Below are 20,083 nucleotides of genomic sequence, written 5' to 3' on the forward strand. Positions count from 1 at the left end.
CATCTCCCAGGGGAGCTGGCCACACTGCAATACCTTCTCATCCATTCTCCTCCTGGGATCTTGGGCACACACGGACATACACACAGGATGAATTTCAAGCCACTGGATCCAGGACTTTTAACTGCAGTTGGCCACATGGGACGTAACCACTACGCCATCTACTGGTCCCCAGTATTTTTTTTTTTTTTTTTGAGAGAGAGAGGTTTTTGCTGTAGGGTGTGTGCACTCGCCAGAAAGACAGAGACAGAAAGCAAAAAATCCCCCACGGGGGGATAGCCACACCACAATTTCTTCTCCATTCTCCTCTCAGGATCTTAGACATGCACACACATGCACCTGGCGTGAGTTTAAGCCTCCGGGTCCAGGACTTGAACCGTGGTTGTCTACATGGGAGTCCAGCAACATAGCCATTACGCCAACTGCTGGTCCCAGTATATGATCTTTTATGACTGACTTCTTAGCATAGTGTTTTCAAGATTTAGTCATTTACATATCAGTCAATGAACAGTTAGGGGTTTTTTTGTTGTTGTTTTTTTTTTTTTTTTTGCTACTGTACATAATGTTGCTGTGAATATTTATGAACACATTTTTATGTGTCTTACGTTTTCATTTCTCTTGGGTGTATACCTAGGAGTGGAATTGCTTGGTTGCATGATAAATCTCTGTTTAATACTTTGAACTGCCAAACTGTTTCCAAAGCAGCTGTTTCTGCATCCTCACTAGTAACGTATGAGAATTCCAATTTCTCCACATCCTGATAAACACTTGTTATTACATCTTTTTGATTATGGCCATCCTAGTAGATATGAAATGGTGTCTAATTGTGGTTTTGATTTGCATTTCCCTAATGGCTAATGATGTGGGCATATTTTCCTGTATCAGTTGACCTTTTCTGTATCTTATTTGAAGAAATAAGATACGTGTTTGCCCATTTATCAATAGAGTTATTTTTTATTTTAAGTGATAACAGTTCTTAAGTCCTTAATCAGAAATATTTGCAAATGCTTTCTTTTAATCTGTGGGTTTTCTTTTATTTTCTTTCTTTTCTTTTTTGTTATTTTTTGGAGAGGTTTTCGCCTTACGGCATGTATATTCACCAAAGAGAGATAGAGACAGTGAAATAGAAAGTGAGAAATCACCCTCTGGAGGGGATGGTTATACCACAATCCCTTCTCCATTCTCTTCCTGGGTTCTTGGGCATGCATGCACACACACTTGACATGAGTTTTAAGCCACTGAGTCTAGGACTCGAACCGCAGTTGGCCATGTGGGAGTCCAGCAACACAACTGCTACACCATTTACTTGCCCCTTCTTTTACTTTCATACTGGTGTCCTTTGAATCACAAACGTAGACTGTCCAGTTTATCTATTTTTGCTGTGTTGTTTATGCTTGGGTGTCATATCTGAGAAACCATCGCCTAATCCAAGGTCACAAAGACTTACTCATAAGCTGTTCCTGCAAGTTCTATAGTTGTTGCTACTATATTTAGATTAGCTCTATGATTCATTTTGAGCTAATTTGAATATGTGATACCAGGCACCAGAGGGTCCACCTTCATTCCTTTACGTGTGGATAGTTGCTCCACCACCATTTAATAAAAAGACTGTTCTTCTCCACATTGGATTAGCACGACATCCTGGTCAAAAATCAATAAATATGATCACTTATTTATTTCTTTTATTATTTTTTTATTTGGAGAGGTTTTTGTTATAGGGCGCATGTGCTCACCAGAGAGAGACAGAGAGACAGAAAGCGAGAAATCACCCCCAGGGGGGATGGCCACACTGCAATCCCTTCTCCATTCTCCTCTCGGGATCCTGGGCACGCATGCTCACATGCCCGGCGTGAGTTTAAGCCATCGGGTCCAGGACTCGAACCATGGTCGACTACATGGGAGTCCAGCGACATAGCCATTACGCTAACTGCTGGTCCCTGATAATTTATTTCTGAATTCTCAATTCCATTGAACTATTTATCTGTCCTGATTCTAGAACCACAGTGTCTCGTTGACCATAGCATCAGATTATGTGTTGAAATCAGAAGAGGGAGTCCTCTAAGTTTGTTCTTCTTTTCAAGATTATTTTAGCAATTCTGAGTCCCTGGTATTTCAGTAAGAATTTTAGGATCATTGTTCATTTCTTTAGTCAACTAGGATTTTGATAGGGATTACATTAAACATGTTGATTAATTTGGGGACTATTTTCTTCCTAACGAAATTGTCTTCCAGTCTGTGAATACTGGAATGTCTTTTCACCTATCAAGCCCTTTCAAATTCTTTCCATACTTTGTCATTTTTCAGAGTACAAATTATATGCTTATGTTATCAACTGTATTCCTAAGTAGTTTGTTATTTGGATGTTATTAAGAATGAGGTTGTTTTCTTACCCTCATTTTCTAGTAGTTTGTTGCTAGTGTCTAGAGACATGTTTTGGTTTTTGGTTGCTGTTCTTGAAATTGTACTCAGTAATGTTGCATTAGTTCTAAGTTTGGTGGTTTTTTTAGTGGATTCCAACCATTTGTGTCGTGTGCCCCTTTCTTATGTATTGCTAGGCATAGTCTGCTAGTGATTTTTTAAATGCCTATTGGGTTGTCAGAGTCATAACCTATTTTTTCTGTGCAAAAATGTGTCATGACTTTTCTGACAACCCAATATATTCATAAGAAATATTGATCTGTAGTCGTGTTTTCTTGTGAGGTCTTTGGTGGGAATTATTTTAAATCAGCCAAAATTAGAAATAACAAATTAGTTCATAAAGAGAATGTTTTAGGCCAGAGAACAATTTTAAAATCTTTGTATCATGATGAGAGTATAAAATAGGGAGCTATGAGTCCTTGGAAGACCAGAACCTTGAAACACAGTGGGAAGAGCTCAGGTTTTAATTAAGGAGCTACTGGTTTTATTAGTGTTAGTTTTTTTGTTTTTCCTGTCACTTGCTAAATATGTAACTGGCCAATTTACCTAGGTTTCTTTCTCTCTCTCTCTTTTTTTTTAACTTCTAAACTCAGGATAATATTGTGCAGTAATGTCTACATTAGACCTTTGTTATTAGGATTAAGTAAAGTAGTGCATGTATTAAGTGTTTTGTTAAAGGCCAAACAGTATTGAAGCTGTAGATTATTAAACCAGATAGAAATAGGAATTTAGGAGAAAACACTGGAGGAACAAAACACCAACTACAAAAAAGTCTACGTAAATTTTCTGACCCAGAACAAAACCTAATGTGGAAGCAAGAGCATTCATTCGAGATTTAACAAAACAAATGTAATCCATTTAAATCACACACCAAATATGTGAGTTTCATGGTCATCAAGTTTACTTTTATTTTGGATGGGAGGAAGTTGGTGTAGATTTTGCTAAGACGAGTTTAGATTTCTTGGTGTGGACAGGGTAACAATACATTTGTTCTATTTTGTTTTATTGTTTCTGTTACTAAAGTTATATTAAGTTTAATACATTCCACTAAAGTGTAATTTCCTCCCATTCAGACAGAGTTTTCTAGAGGCTGTCTGGAAAACCTAAAAGCATACCACTCAAAAATGACTTGGAATATGCCCTGTTTGTTTTCCCTCCTTTCAGAAACAAAGCCAGCCTGTGTATTCAACAATGTGGAATATTATGATGGAGACATGTTTCGAATGGACAACTGTCGATTCTGTCGGTGCCAAGGGGGCGTTTCCATCTGCTTCACTGCCCAGTGCGGGGAGCTGAGCTGTGAGCGGTACTACGTGCCCGAGGGGGAGTGCTGCCCAGTATGTGAAGGTGAGCAGGTGCCGGGTACAGAGCAGTGCTGTGCACGTGGCTCAGAGCTGTAATGTCGGAACCAACCTACTTCGCGTCACCCTAAAGTAGAGCGCTGCTTATGACATCGTGGTCTGCCTTTTAAAAAGGGGACAGTGCCGGGGAGACTGTATGAAACTTCCCTGGAGAGAGCCAGTTAGCATGAGTGTTCCTGACCTTGCCTTCCATTCCTCCCACATAGCTCCACAGTTCCTTAGCCAGTGGGTCCTGAAGCAGAGCTAGATCTTTACGGGGACGTTGGAATTCACCACTCGTTTTTCTTAGATGGCTCTGCTGGGAGAGGGCGGCCCCCGTCACTGACAGTCTCTGTGGTCCGCTCACAGAGGAGCTAACCCTGCCTCTGTGCTGGCACATTGCCTCTCCAGGTGGGATGAGGATCCTGCTGCTGCTGCTCCTCTGGAAATATGTGCAGATTAGGGTGAGGTCGTGGTGTGGTAGGCCAGTGACACTGGCCAGGTGTCAGGCATGACTCGGGGACCTGCCCTCTCTATAGTCCCTCTTCTCTTCAAGAAGCAATATTCCCATGTTACTCTCATAGGCTCTGTCTTCCCATCTCTGGTATTCGTAAGTAAGGAACATTGAAGAACAGTACCTCTGGACATCATTCACTACCACCACACTTTTTTTTTTTTTTCTCAGAGAGTTTTGCTATAGGGCGTGCATGCTCACCAGAGAGACAGAGAGACCGAAGGTGAGAAATCACCCCCCAGGGGAGATAGCCATGCTATAATCCCTTCTCCTCCATTCGCCTCTCAGGATCTTAGGCGCACACACACACACACACACACAGTATGGGTTCTAGGCCACCAGATCCAGGACTTGAACCATGGTCAGCTTTGTGGGAATTCAGGGATGTAACCATTACACCACATTTTAAGGTTTAAGAAACTGAGATTCAGGAGCCAGTCAGTCGTGTGGTGGTAAAGACTCCTGGAGTGCACATAGCCAACTCCACAGTTGGAGCCTCAGACCCGGAAGCGTGAGAAACTTGCTAGGCATGTGTGTGTGCATGGCCAAAATTCCAAAAGTGGGAGAAATGGAGGAGAAGGGTTCTGGCGTGACTGTGCCCCATAGGGAGTACTTTCTCACTTTCCCTCTCTTTCTCTCTCCCACAAACACATGAACAAACTTCCTTAGGTTCAGAAAAGAAGTCATTTGTCTGAGTTCACTGTAAAACCAGGATGGATGTTCACACACCTGACTCTGTCATGTTCTGACCACACACCTCTGGACACTTTCCCCAGAAAGGAGACCATGTGAGCCTCTGTGGCCTGACTGGACCGCAGCTCTAGTCATACGTGTTAGTCTTGTATCTGCACACAAGTGGAAGAACACAGTCATGCCACATTCCATACTTTCTGTTTTCCTAAAACCCTTTCCTGTTGATGCTGAGCTACATTTACCACATAATAGTGAAGATCTGCAAATATGTGAAGTATCTAAACAACATTCCTAGCATGGAATAAATGCTCCCAACAATGCGTCCTTTCCTCCATTAGAAAATACTGTAGCCAGCACGGGAGGAGAGCCGTGGTGTGAAAGCGCAGATATGAACCTCCGTGTAATCACCATGAACTGTCTGGGCATGGATCCGGTTATGCCTCACTTCCTAGAATTCAGACCCAGGCTCCAAGTAGAAACGAACGATGTATTTTATGAAAGAATTTGGAAAGTCTTATCTAGAGCAGGTTGACCAGCTACTTCCATCTCTGACAGACTGCGTGATTTTAAAGCGGAGCCTTCTCATTTTCTTATTACAGCCTATTTCCTCCTCAGAATAAAGACAACAAACTCTGAACTGTCAGAATTCTCTTCCTTGCACAGCGGGACTTGTTATTTGAGGCTAGTTTTATATTTCTGAGAAAGAAAATTGAGTAATTTATGTAGTAGCCCTCAATACAGGGATATGTAGGGATTTTATATGCACTATTTATATCCTTATCAGTAATCTCAAACAAAATTTACTTGTTAAACCACGGTGATTTTTTTCTTTCTTTCTTTTTTTTTTAATAATTAACTTAATCTTTTGGTTTTTAGTTTTGCCACAGAATGCATTTGCTTGCCAAACTCAGAGAGAGTGAGTCAGTAAAAAAATCACACATACACCTCCCCCCAGGGGAATGATCATACCACAGTCTGTTCTCCTCCATTCTCCCCTCAGGATCTTGGGCATGCGTGCACATGCATCCAATATATTTTCAAAGCTGCCAGTCTTGGACGTGAGCCACAGAGTCAGCTATGAGGGATCTAGCCACATTAACCACCAGGCCACCAGTTGGCCCACAGAGAACTTTTCTTTGTAACCTTGGCTATTTCTGTTCTCCAGCCATGGTTCAGGTTAACTGTCTGATTTGTGGGGAAAAAAAAATTGGCCCAGGCTGACAGTCTTCCTCTCGGGCACAGTGGCCCATGATATGTCTATACCAGCCTGTCATAGCAAGAGCCTACTGTCCTCACTGTTGTCCACGTGGCCCTGCGGCACCATGAGGTATCGTTTAGTTAGTCCCAAAAGTAATGATAGAATGTTCTAAGTAAGATGAAGGCATTACCCTTTCCACTTTATAAATAGTGAAACAGAGGTATGATAAACAATCAGCAACAACTCGATCATGGTTAGTGCCTAAAACAGATTCATGGGGTTTTTTTTGGAGAGGTTTTTGCTATAGGGCGCATGCACTCACCAGAAAGAGAGAGACAGAAAGCGAGAAGTCACCCCCTAGGGGGGATGACCACGCTGCAATCCCTTCTCCTCCATTCTCCTCTCGGGATCTTGGGCACACACGCACACGTGCCTGGCGTGAGTTTAAGCCACCGGGTCCAGGACGTGAACCGCGGTTGACTACGTGGGAATCCAGTGACATAGCCATTACACTAACTGCTGATCCCTCGTGATTTTTAATTACCAACCCACAGCTCTGTCCACATAGCTCTCCAGCTCCATGGAGGGATGACACCTGCATGTTGGTTCTTAGGTACAGAACTTCTTCCCTGCCTGCAGTGTCAGGATAGGTGGACCCAGATTTGGAATGACAGCATGTACTCCTGGAGACATCTCCTACAGCCCTGAGCTTCCATTGATCACAGTTGGAATAGACTACCAATGACTAGAATCTGGGGATGGTAGGGGGACAGCTCTAGGTGTAGGCTGAGATAAGATTTAGAATGTGCTCAGTCTTTCTCTGAACTCATGTTTTAATTTAGATCCAGTGTATCCTTTTCATAATCCTGCTGGCTGCTATGCCAATGGCCAGATCCGTGCCCACGGAGACCGGTGGCGGGAAGATGACTGCACATTCTGCCAGTGCATCAACGGAGAACCCCACTGCGTGGCAACAGCCTGTGGACAGAGCTGCATGCACCCCGTGAAAGTGCCTGGGGAGTGTTGCCCCGTGTGCGAAGGTCAGTCTTGTAGGTTCTGATGAGTCACTGGTGACAGTGTCATGTTGGAGAAGTTTCACCCAGTGTACTCTTATTTGTTTATTTCCTCAGGCCATGTATCTGCTTTATGCTCTTACTAGGTGCAGATGAATTTATTATAGAGTCCAAACTAATCATTTGGGGAAAATGTTGCAAATTTTAAATGAGAATAGTGTGGTCTTTATTTTGCTATTGGAGATATGCTTATCTGCATATAGTAGAAGAATATATGCATTTTAATTGAGTTCACATCTAGAGGTCAACACAGTGAAATAAAATTGGGAATAAGACCCACAACTCAAGCCTAGTGTGTTCAATTTGTGATGCTTCTATAAGTTCAAGAGTCCAGACAGCTAGATGAAAAAGCTGCAACCATCAAAAGTAGTTTGCACTGCTTGGAACCCTCATTCAGAGCATCTTTCTACTTCTAATACTACAGTGCTATGGCTTTGCAATTCCTCTAATGCTTTTACTTATCTCTTCAATACTTAGATTTGCTCCCTGTCTTCCTATTCAAAGGAGAGAGGCATTCTGGACTAGTTTTCCTGTCCCAACCTGATTCTAGTCCATTTTCTCCATCCTGGGAAGATTCACGTATACTTACATCTTCTGTCCATATCTGTTAAGACAGACAAGAAATTAGATATTGATATGAGCAGATCCAAAAGAGTCATTAAGACGCATATTTGCATATTAAATGAAGTAATGTGGGTTCAAAAATAATTCATAGAAATCTGTACTTTCAGAATATTTTAAAAGAGGTATTAGGGGCCAGCAGGTGGCATAATGATTGAGGGCACTGGACTCTCACATGACCAACCGTGGTTCAAGTCTTGGATCTGACCATTTCCTTTCTTACTTTCCCTTTCTCTCTCTCTCTCGTTCTCGCTCTGTCCCTCTCTGGTCAAGTTAAAAATAAATAAAGTTAAATAAAATAATTCCCAAAAAAGGAGATATTAAAAACCTGACTGGTCTTTCCAGGAAGTCAGTTAAGAATACTAAGTCTTAAGTAACAAGAAGTCTTTTGCTTCCACCTAAATGTTAATAAACTCAGACTTCAGAGTTTGCCTTCCTGCCTTCATTAACCTCTGAGGGGTCAGACTTAATAAAGACCTTAAAAATCATATAAAATGTTAAGCTGGAGTACTCTAGTTCTATTGACATCACCAATTTTCTCACCATTACTGTACTCAGTGCAGCTGCCACACCAAAGCTTTATAGCTTCCAGATGACCGATTTTGTGGAAGTCACCCACTCCCTCACTCATATACTCCTCCCATCCCCTGAAGGCTGCATTTCAGTGAGGGAAAGAAAAAGAGTGTGTAAAAAAATAGGCATAATGGTTCTACAGTTGATTTTGTTAACAAAAATAAGTAAAGCCTTACTGAAGCAGACAAAGGTGGAATGTCTATCTCTAAAACTTAGGGCTGATCTGTTGTCAACTTGAAATATTTAAGTACAAACGCGTGGGTGATACTTTAAGAAAAATCAAAGGTATAAGTACATAATCCAGTAAACACTAGCCTTTACACTAGCCCCATGAGTCTTCTTGCATCATAAATTCAAAATAAGGCTTAGTAAACTTAGAAAAAAGTAGGGCCTTTAGGGACCAGCAGTTGGCATAATAGTTATGTTGCTGGACTCCCATGTAGTTGACCATGGTTTGAGTCCCTGACCTGGCGGCTTAAAACTCACATCAGGGGTGTATGTGTGTGTGCCCAAGATCCCAAGAGGATAATGGAGGAGAAGGAATTGAGATGTGGCCACTCCCCGGAGGGTGGGGGGGGGGTGACTTCTTGCTTTCTTTCTCTGTCAGCACATGTGCCCTGTAGCAAAAATCTCTCTGAAAACAAACAAACAAACAAAGAGGGCCTTTAAAGCCAGTGAAAATGAATGAAAGGAAGGCACGTCATTTTGCACTCATCTTTTGCATTTAGTAGCGTATTCATCATGGTGAGTGGAGAAGGGAAGCAGTTGGTGAATAGAAATGTTTGTATCTATCTGAAACTTGCTGGTTTATTGTATACTCGTGTAGATGTTTGGATAGGGAGTGCATGCTAGTTTGATCACTTAAGAGTTTGGTCTCTGCAACAGCTGCACCGAGCTATAATCTAATTTTTTTACAATTTGAAGATTTGGTGAGCCAACATTGCAAAAAAATTAAGAACCTCCTATAGTCCAGATACCATTAAAATAAATGAGGTAGTTTTAACATCAAAGAACATATTTAAGCAAGGTTTTAAATTAAACCAGGAAAAAGGACTGTCCATATTAAGGGACTGTAGGGTAAGTGCCTTGCATTTGTGCCCAGTTGTACTTACCCCTCACAGTGACCCTGCACTAAAAGCCTTATTATCCCATTGAAGAAATGAAGGTTTAGGGAGATTTAGGTAATTCTCCCTAAGTCCAGTGGCCATTGTGTGCCTGAACTGGGATAAACTGAAGTCTGTTCAATGCAGCTGCATTGTTGCTTGCTTCCCCTGCTCCCAGATGCCATCTCAGCTTACTCATGCCCTGCTTCTCATTCCCTTGTTTCTCTTTAGTCTTCTCTGGCTTTTGCTCTTGTGTTGAGGAAGGGAGACTGGAGTGGGGTGACAAGAGACCCAGTTATCATTTGCAGTCTGGAAACTACTCCAGGTGATGGGGATTTGAACGCTCACCCACCTTCACCCAGCAGTGTGAGGACCTCAGGAGCTGATGCCTTAGGGACATATCCCCGAGTTCACATTTCAAGCCTCACACCTAGGCAGCCCCTGCCGCCACGCAAAATATCTCTTCAGCTGAAGAGTCCACTGGTCTGTCCCCTCTGTCTCCTTCATGTTCTGAGACTTGTCCCCTTCATTGACCCTTTCAGAAGATTCTGTTGTCTAGTTGTCATTTATCTCATGTTTCTTGTTTTTGTTTTTAACGTAACTGAGTAGTGAGTTGCATACAAGGTTGTAATTGCTCTCTAGTAATGCTCTCATTTTAAGATGTAACAGTTCCTTTGGTATGGGATTACAAAAATAAATAGGTTAAGATAATGATTACTGAAAGGTTATTTATAATTAGTAATAATAAACTTACAAAACAATACCAGGTGACTGGATCTTGTTGCTTAGTTGATACGGCCCAAGAAAGTCTAGGAACCATTTGGAGATAGTTTTCTCAGTAGTCATTCGATAGCATACTTAAATCTCATTTCAAGTGACTTCAGAATAGCACTATATGAACTGAGAAAAAAGCAAGGTGTTAATGTGCAATAAATAAGCCATCAACTAGAATTAGTAAGAGAAAAACAGAAACACTGGTATGTATGCAGTCTGTACACATGGCAGATTTCTCTGCACACAATTGCATGGCAAGTGTTGGCCCTGCTGTATTCACTGCAGTGTCAAGGTACATAGTCAGAGCCTGAAATTAGACAAAAGGACCCCACACAGGGATTGTGGTTTTAGATTCTTTCTAAATAATTACTGCATCACCTTATATGGTATGTTAGGACTTACAGTGGGAAAGAACCTTGTTGTAGCTGCTGTTGTTATTGAAGATACATACCTTCCAAGTGACAGCATAACTGGCCTACTTACTCCCGGAGGCTTGGGGATGACCTGGGGACAGGAACTTGGGGGCCCTTAAAACTAGGCTGTTATGTGACAGCTAACTCTATTCACAAGTACCTAAGTGCTTTTAAATTGGCACTTAAGTACTCTCAGTACTCTTAACGATGAAGTCTTAGCAAGTCATTGTCAACACCCCATTCAGGTACACAGATAAGCCATCCTCTCAGTCTGTAAGACTGGAACTAATTGTATTCTTATTTTTTGCTTTACTGGATTTGTCTCCATGTCACTTGTTCTTCAGTCGCAATATTTTTTATTTTATGACTTGTAAACAGCTAGATTGAAGTGGGGATAATAGCATATAACGTTTGTAATGTAAGTGTTCACATGGAAGACATAGCTATATCTCCTTGAAAAATTAAAACTAGAGAAAGGGAAAGGACAGCAGAATGAGGCCTTCGTGTTCATCTTCGCAGCATTTGCATCACCTTGTCTATAACCCTTAATGACAGTAGCTATCATTTCTTGCGCACGAGCTGTGTGTGAGGCCTAAGTGTTTAAAGAACACCAGCTCGCTTGATCCTCACAGTATCCCTCCAGTGTGGGTACTGTCATTCCAATTTATAATTACAGAATCCAAGGTTTAAAGGTCCTGTAATTTGCCCTAGGTCATATAGCTCATAAGCGGCAGCTATGTGTCCCCAGAGCCCAGACTCTGGACCCTGCCTGCGTCCTGTCTGTGAGACAAACAGCACAGAGGTTATGTTCCCTGTGAGCAAAGAAGTCACTGTATTTCTTCAGTCCCTAGAATAGCATCTGTTACATAAATAGATACTCTAAAAATCTAATGAATAAGTAATGAGAGAGGATGAGAGGAAAGGAGAGAAAGAAGAGTGTAAAAAGTCCTAGCCAATACCTTTTGTAGACCTCCTGAACTGAGAAAGACAGGTGAGTTGGGCTGATGAGCTTCACATTGACTGTTCCCCTTTCTAGAAAACAAGCATTCAGCTGTCTGCTCATCCCAGGAGCAACCACATGGGCCTTCCAAGACTGGTGTGTAATCTGTGGTTTTTGTTCTCCCAGTCCAGCCCTTGGAGTCCAGAATCAGTGTTTGAAGCAGTGCCTCCCCAGACCCTCCAAGGCTCACTGCTACATTGAATGTACTGTTTTTAGGATGTGCCTCTCTCAAGAACCAGCAGATGGCATAATGGCTACATCTCTGGACTGCTGCACAGTCGACCACAGTTCGAGTCCCAGACTTGCCAGCTTAAGTTGACACCAGGCGTGTATGCATGTGTGCCCAAAATCCCAAGGGGAGAATGGAGGAGAAGGGATTGTAATATATCCATTCCCCCTGCAGGGGTGAGGGGAGAGCTGGGGGTGATTTCTCATTTCTGTATCTCCAGCAAGCAATATATCGTATAGCAAAAATCTCTCTCTCAAAAAAAAGACATGATTTTCTCATGGATAGGTGCCACTGCATTCTTTTTCAGCTACTTACATAGGCAAGATTATTTTTCCATCAGTTAGGTATTGAGAATAATTTGCTAATTTCCTCCCCAGTGATACCAAGTGCAAATGCTGCCTAAGCTGATTCTTAATGTCAGGGCTACCCTAAAGAGAGGGTGCCATTTCCATTAAAAATTTGTTTTCTCCTGAAGGGGAAGGTAAGGTGTTAGAGAGGGAAATTGTGGCTGTGAGATATTTGTCAGGCCCAGGATCACTCAGTAATAGAAATGCAAGAGATCTGAACAGGATAGTGGCCAACTTCATTGTCACATCTGATGTAAGAGAAAAGAATTGCATTATGTCTTCAAAGTCTTCATTCAGACCCGATGTACTGTTTCATCTTGGGCCGTGGCTAGACCCTGCCCAGATAACCACTGTTAACTGAAGGTTTTTCAGGACTGGTTGTCTGCAGTCTCCTGCCGGGAGGAGTTGATGATTTTGATGACCTTGGGGTTTTGGAGCCAACACCGGAGTATCACTTTTCAACAACTTGGGTAATATTTTTAAAGGTACCATTCAGAATTATACTCAGGTTGCCAGTAAAGAAATCCCACACTTGTGGTTGAGCAAGTGGATACCTTCTTTTCTACTCTGAAACCAAAGCTAAATCCATTTTCCGTCTCAGACAGGAAGTTAAAGAGTTATTTGTAGATTTTCTAGGCTGGGTAACAAGTGTATGAGAGTCCATCATATTAGACTACTCAAGTATTTTTTTAAAATTTTGTATAATAAAAATTAAAGCAGTGTTATTTACAGAGCTATTATCAGATATGAGCTGAGTTTTAGGCAGATCTAATAATTCTACACACCTGGACTTAATCAACTCTGGAAGTGGAGGAGTAAGCGTCATTGTGCATGAATTCTTTCTAACTCTCTGGATTTAGGGTGGAATGCGATTGAACCAGAAAATCAGCTCTCTTCCTTCTCCTGACTTGGCTTTCTCAGATCCCTTACTTGGAGAATCCTGGTTCTGCTGGAGACAGGATAGGAGATCAGACATTAGGCATGCCTTGAGCTATGTGGACTTAGTAAGCCACTTCAGCGCCAGCTCACCTAATAGACTGCACTGCTCACTGTGCTTCTGTGAAGGCCCAGGGGTCTGTGAGCTGTCAAATGTACTGTCTTCATCAGCAGCCCAGGTTTTATAGGAACACTGTATTCTTTCCTATGAATGTTAATATATTTTGAATCAAGCTGCCCTTTAAATAAGATTTCCTCTAGGCTGCCAGAAAAGTCTGTACCAGGCACATATCTGGGTGGGAATTCCTTGGAATAAGAAAAAAATGTTTCCAGCCCTACCCATAAAGCTTTCTCATTGAACCATATCTCAAATGATTAAGCTACTGCTTCTGTGGCAAGGAGTCAGACATAGTTTGCCTGACCCCAGCGAGGCCATGAAGTCAAAAATGCCACAGGGTCACATGTTATTAACATTCTGGTGCATAACAGAGATGAAAATTCAGTTTATGGGTGGTATTGCTTCAGTGCCATCTACTATTGTTAGTAAGCCGAGAATAATAAAATATTCTTAATAACTCCAGGACTGTTAGGCATGCTGTTTCATCCTTTAACTCTAAATGTCCTGGAAACTAGTTCCATAAATGGAAATTAAAATGTACCACTGTCTGTATTTCCTTGTCCAAATAAGGTCATATGTTGGGACAAATGTAGAACAGATGACCGTGTGTTAACTGGGTCTTTAAGAAGTATCAGAAAGGTCTTCTGTGATGACTTGTGTAGCCTTTTGGGTTTTCTCTGGTCATGCCAAATATCTTTATATGTTTTAAGTAGCATCACAAGATAGTTGAAATGAATGTAAAAGACATTCCTTTCTGACCTTAAAATACCACTTTCAAAATTCTAAGAGTTTTTATAGCTATACAGAAATATATTCTGTGCATTTCATACGAGTAGCTTTCTTGTTAGATCCACCACTTACATTATTAGTTACACAGGTGTGAAAATAAACATGGAAGTAGTTGAGTAGAAAGGAACTGGGCTTTGCTTTTAGCCCCAAGTCTGCTGCTGGTTCTTCACCTCCAGCATGTCTTTGCATATGTCAGTGAAGCCTTGCACTTTGTGCTTGGTTTTTGATAAGATTGTAACACTGACCAAAGTTTACAAATAAAAGGGAAGGTTGTCCTTAAACGCTTCACTTACTGGATGACCTAACTGATCGATGCATTAAATATTCAGAATGGTTCAGAGCTGTGCCGCCCGTGGTGGTGCAGCAGTAACGCAGCACTCTGGGATGCTGAGGCTACATGGGAAGGCCCGAGGGTGGTGTCCTGAGGTTCCCTTGTGCACGCCAGGCACACATGTGCCCATGATCCTAGCTGGCTGAGATCCTGATCTCAGTGTGACAACCCTATTGGGGTATGTCTTTCTCTTTCACTCTCTTGCCCCTTCTACTCTCATGAAAGAAAGAAAAATAAACTTTAAAATAATAAATAATTGTTCAGAACTGATACTGAAACACATGAGTAGAAAATCCTCGGCCTCTGGGTTTCAGCAGTCCTGACTGCTCCGAAGTGGCTTACGAGGGAACAGGTCACTCTTTGTTTCCCCTGCTGTCCACATCTCATAGCTAGAAGGGCATTATTGCTGGGAGTCTCATAATTTTCCTACTAAGATAATAATTGTGTCTAATAGATCAGTCTTGAGCCTGCTAATTTTCATCTAATCAACAGAGGCAGGAAAACATAGTCTGGAATGCTAACTATGTGAATGAAAAATATTTAGTCATTCTTGAAATGATAGGAATGTTTTTCCAACAAGCTTAAATAAACACAATCTCTTTTGAGACTGTGTTAAACTTTTTTTGGATAAGAGACAACTCTTAGGCAACCAAACAGAAGTTAATGAAGGTTATTAAGAGGCATGCCCTTCAGAAAAGGTTTACAGACCTTAAGAAGAAAGATTTCATCTTCTTTATGGTATAACCATCTATTGGTGGTAGAATGCCTCTCCTTTTAGCTTTGGTCCACCCAATGAATGTAACATTGTAACTATGAGAGTAGTAGTATTGTGCTTCCAACAGGTATCACTAACTAAAGCCATAGTTGGTTATATTAAACCATCTTACCTGAAAATCTTCATCTCCTCCTTTGTTTGCCTCAGTCCTAAAGAATGGATCCGTCTCTACATGCCTGCATTGAAAGCACACAGTGACACTTTTTCTGCAAAGCATGTTCCTTTATTCCAACCAGTCCAAGGTCCATCTGCATCATGGAATTATTCTTCAGCATACCAAGATTTTCATATGCAAATGAAGTATTTTTCCTTTCACAATAGTTAAGTGGGAAAACTGTACGTACACTCACTGCAGGAACCCCGTCATTCTGAATATTTTTGGTGCTCATCTTTTGAAACTGACTTTGGAACTTAGAGCACATCCTTTTGAATATCCTTAGCTTTGTGAACCCCTGACTTGGAAGGTTTATTAGACTCTAGAAAATAGCCAAAGTCATTCATGTCCAAGTCTGGTGAAAAAGGTGGGTGATTTAGCTGGTAAAACTATTCAGAGGAAGCAAGACGTGACAGTGAAATAAAGGCACTTTGTCTTCTATGACATAGTAATTTGCTCTGAAAGCACCTCTGAAGAGAAGTTTCAAATAGCATTTTAACATGAACAGCCTTTTGGCATAACCATAGTACCTCTGAAAGTGAGTACTTTTATCAATAACACTTATTTGTAAGTATAACTCCTGCTGTGTTTATAAAAAAAAATCAATTCACCTACTATATAGTGTGTTTATGACTTCTAGAGACTAGAGGCATATATTGAAATGGTCATACATTACAACATTTTTGTGAAATTGCTCTTGCTCCATCCAAATGTGTTTTCGAATAAATTAGACTACAGTTAGAGTTTAGTTTATAGTAGGTGGTCGGAAAAGTCATGATGTGTTTTTTCTATGCAAAAATGCGTCATGGCTTTTCCGACAACCCAATAATTTGCCTATAGAAATACCACCTTTAAAATGAGTGTAATTCAATATAATTTATTTTTAATATTTTTAGTTTTCTAAGCCTGCTTTTGATTGTACACTTTAAATAAATGGTTTTATGATATAATCTTAAGTGTATCTTATTAGAACAAAATGATTTCATATTGTTCAGTACATGAGGGCAACCATTGGAGATAGTAAAGAAATCAATTGAATTACCTAAAAGCCCCTATTAGAACTATTTTATTTATCCATTTGTTTATTTGTTTGTTTATTTTTAAGAGAGGAATTTTTTGCTATAGGGCTCATACACTCACTGGAGGGACAGAGAGAAAGCCAGAAATCATGCCCCACGGGGGGATAGCCACCCCGCAGTCGTTTTCTCCATTCTCCTCCTGGGATTTTGGGCACACATGCACATGTGCCTGGCATGAGTTTCAAGCCTCTGGATCTGAGACTTGAACTACAGTCAGCCATGTGTGAATCTAGCACCCTAACCAGTGTACCACCTGATGGCCCCCCATTAGAACTATTTTTGTGTTGTGCCTATCTTATTGTTAAAGATGAGCTATCCTGCAAGTGCATACAATGTTTGCTGCAATACTACCATACAGTAATAGGATAGGCCGAGGGAACAGAATGTCCATTCAGAAGCGTCCCTTGCCTGTGTGTCCATCCCCCCACAGTGGGTGGCTGGGGAAGTGGGAGCCACAGCACCTTACCCAGGTGTCAGCCTCTCCCTTCAGGATTCCACATTTTCATGTAGTAAAGCCCAACTTGCAGACCGGGAAATCTCTTAGCAAGTGACTCAGCAGCATGTGGTCTTGGTCCAGGGGTCAAACCATCAGTTTGATCTAAATCTGAGATTCATTTATTTACCTGTATTTGACCATTTAGCTCATTTTTCAAATCCGACAGAAAACACTGAGGACAGTAATACATTCCTTTGTGTGTACTTTTTGAGTTTGATTCATTATTATCAATTCAACCAGTTCGTTTTTTTTTTCCACTGTTGACATCTACAGAATACCTGTTCACACATCAAGTGGATTTTATGTTAGCATCTGAGAGATCAGCTGGATTTATCAGCTTTGTTTGAAACAGAGCCCAGTTCAGGCATCTGGGACCATTTGAGACCACAGAATCGAATGCTACCTGCTAAACAAAAATAAGATGCCGTTCAAGGCTCCAGCTCCTATTTTGTAGCACCTGAGTGAAACACAGCTCAGCACCACCACGAGCATTCTGAGGCCATACAGTATGTGCTTGGTCCTTGCAGGCTCTGAGAGGCACGTCGCAGTCTGGGTTGTTCTCACACGGGAGCCGACTGAGAGTTGAATGTGTAAGCCACTTCCCTGACCAGCGCCAGACCTCCCAGCCTACATTCTGTGTACTGACCTCATCCCTGGCTCCAACTCACTCTTTTCTACTGGAAATTTACCTTTGGAGCTCTATTTCCTCACTTTAAAGAAGTATTCATTCATGATATAATTTGAAGCTGCCTTGGCTCTAGTTTGGAATGAGGTGTATTTATGTGCTTGTTTACATATTCGGGGCTACCCACTTTCCTGTGCCTGTGCTTTGACTGCAGCTGAGCCGACCGCAGTGTGGCTATCAGTAGGAAGACAGGAGCTCATGTTCTTTTTTCACCTTAATTGGACAGCTGTTGCCCTGCATATCAGCTCACTTTTAAAACAGTTCAGGGAATCTCTATTTGTTGCTGAAGCTAAAATATGTTCTGAGATAATAAGCTGTCAGCTCGGGGTGGCCTTAGGCCTTCAGTATTGAGAGGGATCAGTCAGCTCAGATCTTTTCAAAACCATGAATCTCTCATCCTTTCTGGGAACCAAGTTTTCAAAACGATTCCATGGAGATGTTATGCTAGATGAATTCAATAGGGAGTGTTCCACCGTCCTGCGGCGGGGATACTGACAAGATTCTTCTTTGAGAGCAGTGCCCCCAGTTTTCTCATGAAAGCCCTGGTTGAACTTTCTCTTACTGGTAGCCTACGTTTGAGATCACTGACCTTCCAAAACGAAGATTTGTTGATCAAGGACAGTCTTTAGAGATGGGTCCTCCTGTATCTTCTTTCAACTTGAGAAGGGCAGAACTACTGGCAAAGATATGAGAGTGACTGACACTGTGATCAGTTTGCCCTTGTCCCTAAAGACCCAGCAGTGAGAGGGGAAGAACGGGCTCAGCCAGGCAGACAGAACCATTGTTTCAACTCACTTCGGATAAGCTGACTACTAAGAGATTTCTGTTCTCTTGGAGACACCATCGACATAGTCAGATGTGAAACAATGATACCGGACTGCTACTCAGCAAATGTGAAAGGCGCCAGTGGCTGGTCACTAACGTGCTCCGAAGCTTACCAGACCATATAAAGAGACATCACAGACCCACACACATCCCCGATGCTTTTCAAGTTATCAGTGGAAATGATGCCTAAGTTACAATGCACAGGGTTCCTAATCCGGAGCAGAATGTCATACCATTTTTCAGCTGAACATTTGAGGCCTGTGAAAGAGCTCGTAACTCATTAATTAGCCATTATCTGAGTGGGCAGGATCATCATTACAACAGTAATTATAGCAACAAGTGATAGTAATGTAACCCTTTGAGTTGATACAATAGTCTCCTCTTCACAATCTTATTTGAGCCTTCCAGGAATATTGCGAAGTAAATATAGTGAGTGTTCCCATCGTACTGAAGCCCAGAGACTATCATCATCCCATGTTAGGTAATAAGAGCAGGTACTCTAACTTTTCTGATTCCAGATGATCTTGGCATGGCATCTCTTTAGACCCCATCATGAGAAGAGAGAGGATGAGGAAAATAAGATGGTGGGTGGTCGATCACTGTACTTGTTGATCATTGTGGTTCAGATTCAAAGACCATTCTTGGCCCTGGCTTCGTTCTCATTGTTGAGACCCAGTTACTAACCTCTGCAGCCTAGCCTGTGATCCCAGGTTTTTTTCCTGAGCTTTCCTGGAATTTTTTTTTTTTTTTTTTTTGAGAGAGATTTTTTCACTATAGGGCGCGTGCGCTCGCCAGACAGACAGAGAGAGACATAGAGACAGAAAGCGAGAAATCACCCCCCAGGGGGGGTGGTCATGCCGCAATCCCTTCTCCTCCATTCTCCTCTCGGGATCTTGGGCACGCACGCACACGCGCCCGGCATGAGCTTCAAGCCACCGGGTCCGGGACGCGAACCGTGGTCGACTACATGGGAGTCCAGCGACATAGCCATTACGCTAACTGCTGGTTCCCAGCTTTCCTGGAATTTTGACCTTACTGTTTGACCTTTGGGAAAGCTGAGTCTGTTTCCTGCTTCCACTTGTCCATTGCTGTTTTTTCCCCAACTTAGGATGTCTCTCTAGAGCCCTGGTGTACTCTGCCCGGCTCTCTGTCTTCTCAGCTCTGCCTTCTGCCCAGCCTCTTCCACATCAGCCAAACTCCAGGCCTTGGGCCCTGACCATTGGCATTTGAGTCCTCCCTGAGCAAAATAAACTCAGCCACCATCACAGTGCCAGGCACTGAGAGACCATCACCAACATTGTGCATTCTGGGCTGGGCTCTTTTCCCTCTGATTCTTGCCAGTCATTGCTTAATCATGTGGCAAATTTCCTGAGCGTTCGGCAAAAGTGCCCATGCTTCACCCAATGTGAGTTCCTGAGTTGAATGAGTGCCCAGTTATTTTCAGGGCTATTTTAATAACACTTTTTCATTTGGCACCATCAAGTCTGGGATAGTCCCAGAAGCGAATTCTCCAGATAATTGAAATCTGAGGTGTCGAGCTTTATGTTAAGAAGTTTGGTGAGAGGCCTTCTGCAATGTTTTGTGTATTTTGTGCCATCTTAA

At 41.9% G+C, this 20,083-nt stretch overlaps 1 protein-coding gene across 1 annotated transcript in view; it reads left to right on the top strand.

Moving 5' to 3' along the window:
- CRIM1 (cysteine rich transmembrane BMP regulator 1) overlaps positions 1–20,083 on the top strand; it is a 218,335-nt gene that overhangs the window by 125,835 nt on the left and 72,417 nt on the right. The window contains exons 10-11 of the mRNA XM_006151377.1: positions 3,580–3,762; positions 7,003–7,200. Of these exons, the coding sequence (XP_006151439.1) occupies positions 3,580–3,762; positions 7,003–7,200 (381 nt within the window). The remainder of the gene's footprint in view (positions 1–3,579; positions 3,763–7,002; positions 7,201–20,083) is intronic.

The sequence above is a fragment of the Tupaia chinensis genome, unplaced genomic scaffold (genome assembly GCF_000334495.1).
Source record: "Tupaia chinensis unplaced genomic scaffold, TupChi_1.0 Scaffold000317_1, whole genome shotgun sequence".
In the NCBI taxonomy this organism is placed as follows: domain Eukaryota; kingdom Metazoa; phylum Chordata; class Mammalia; order Scandentia; family Tupaiidae; genus Tupaia; species Tupaia belangeri.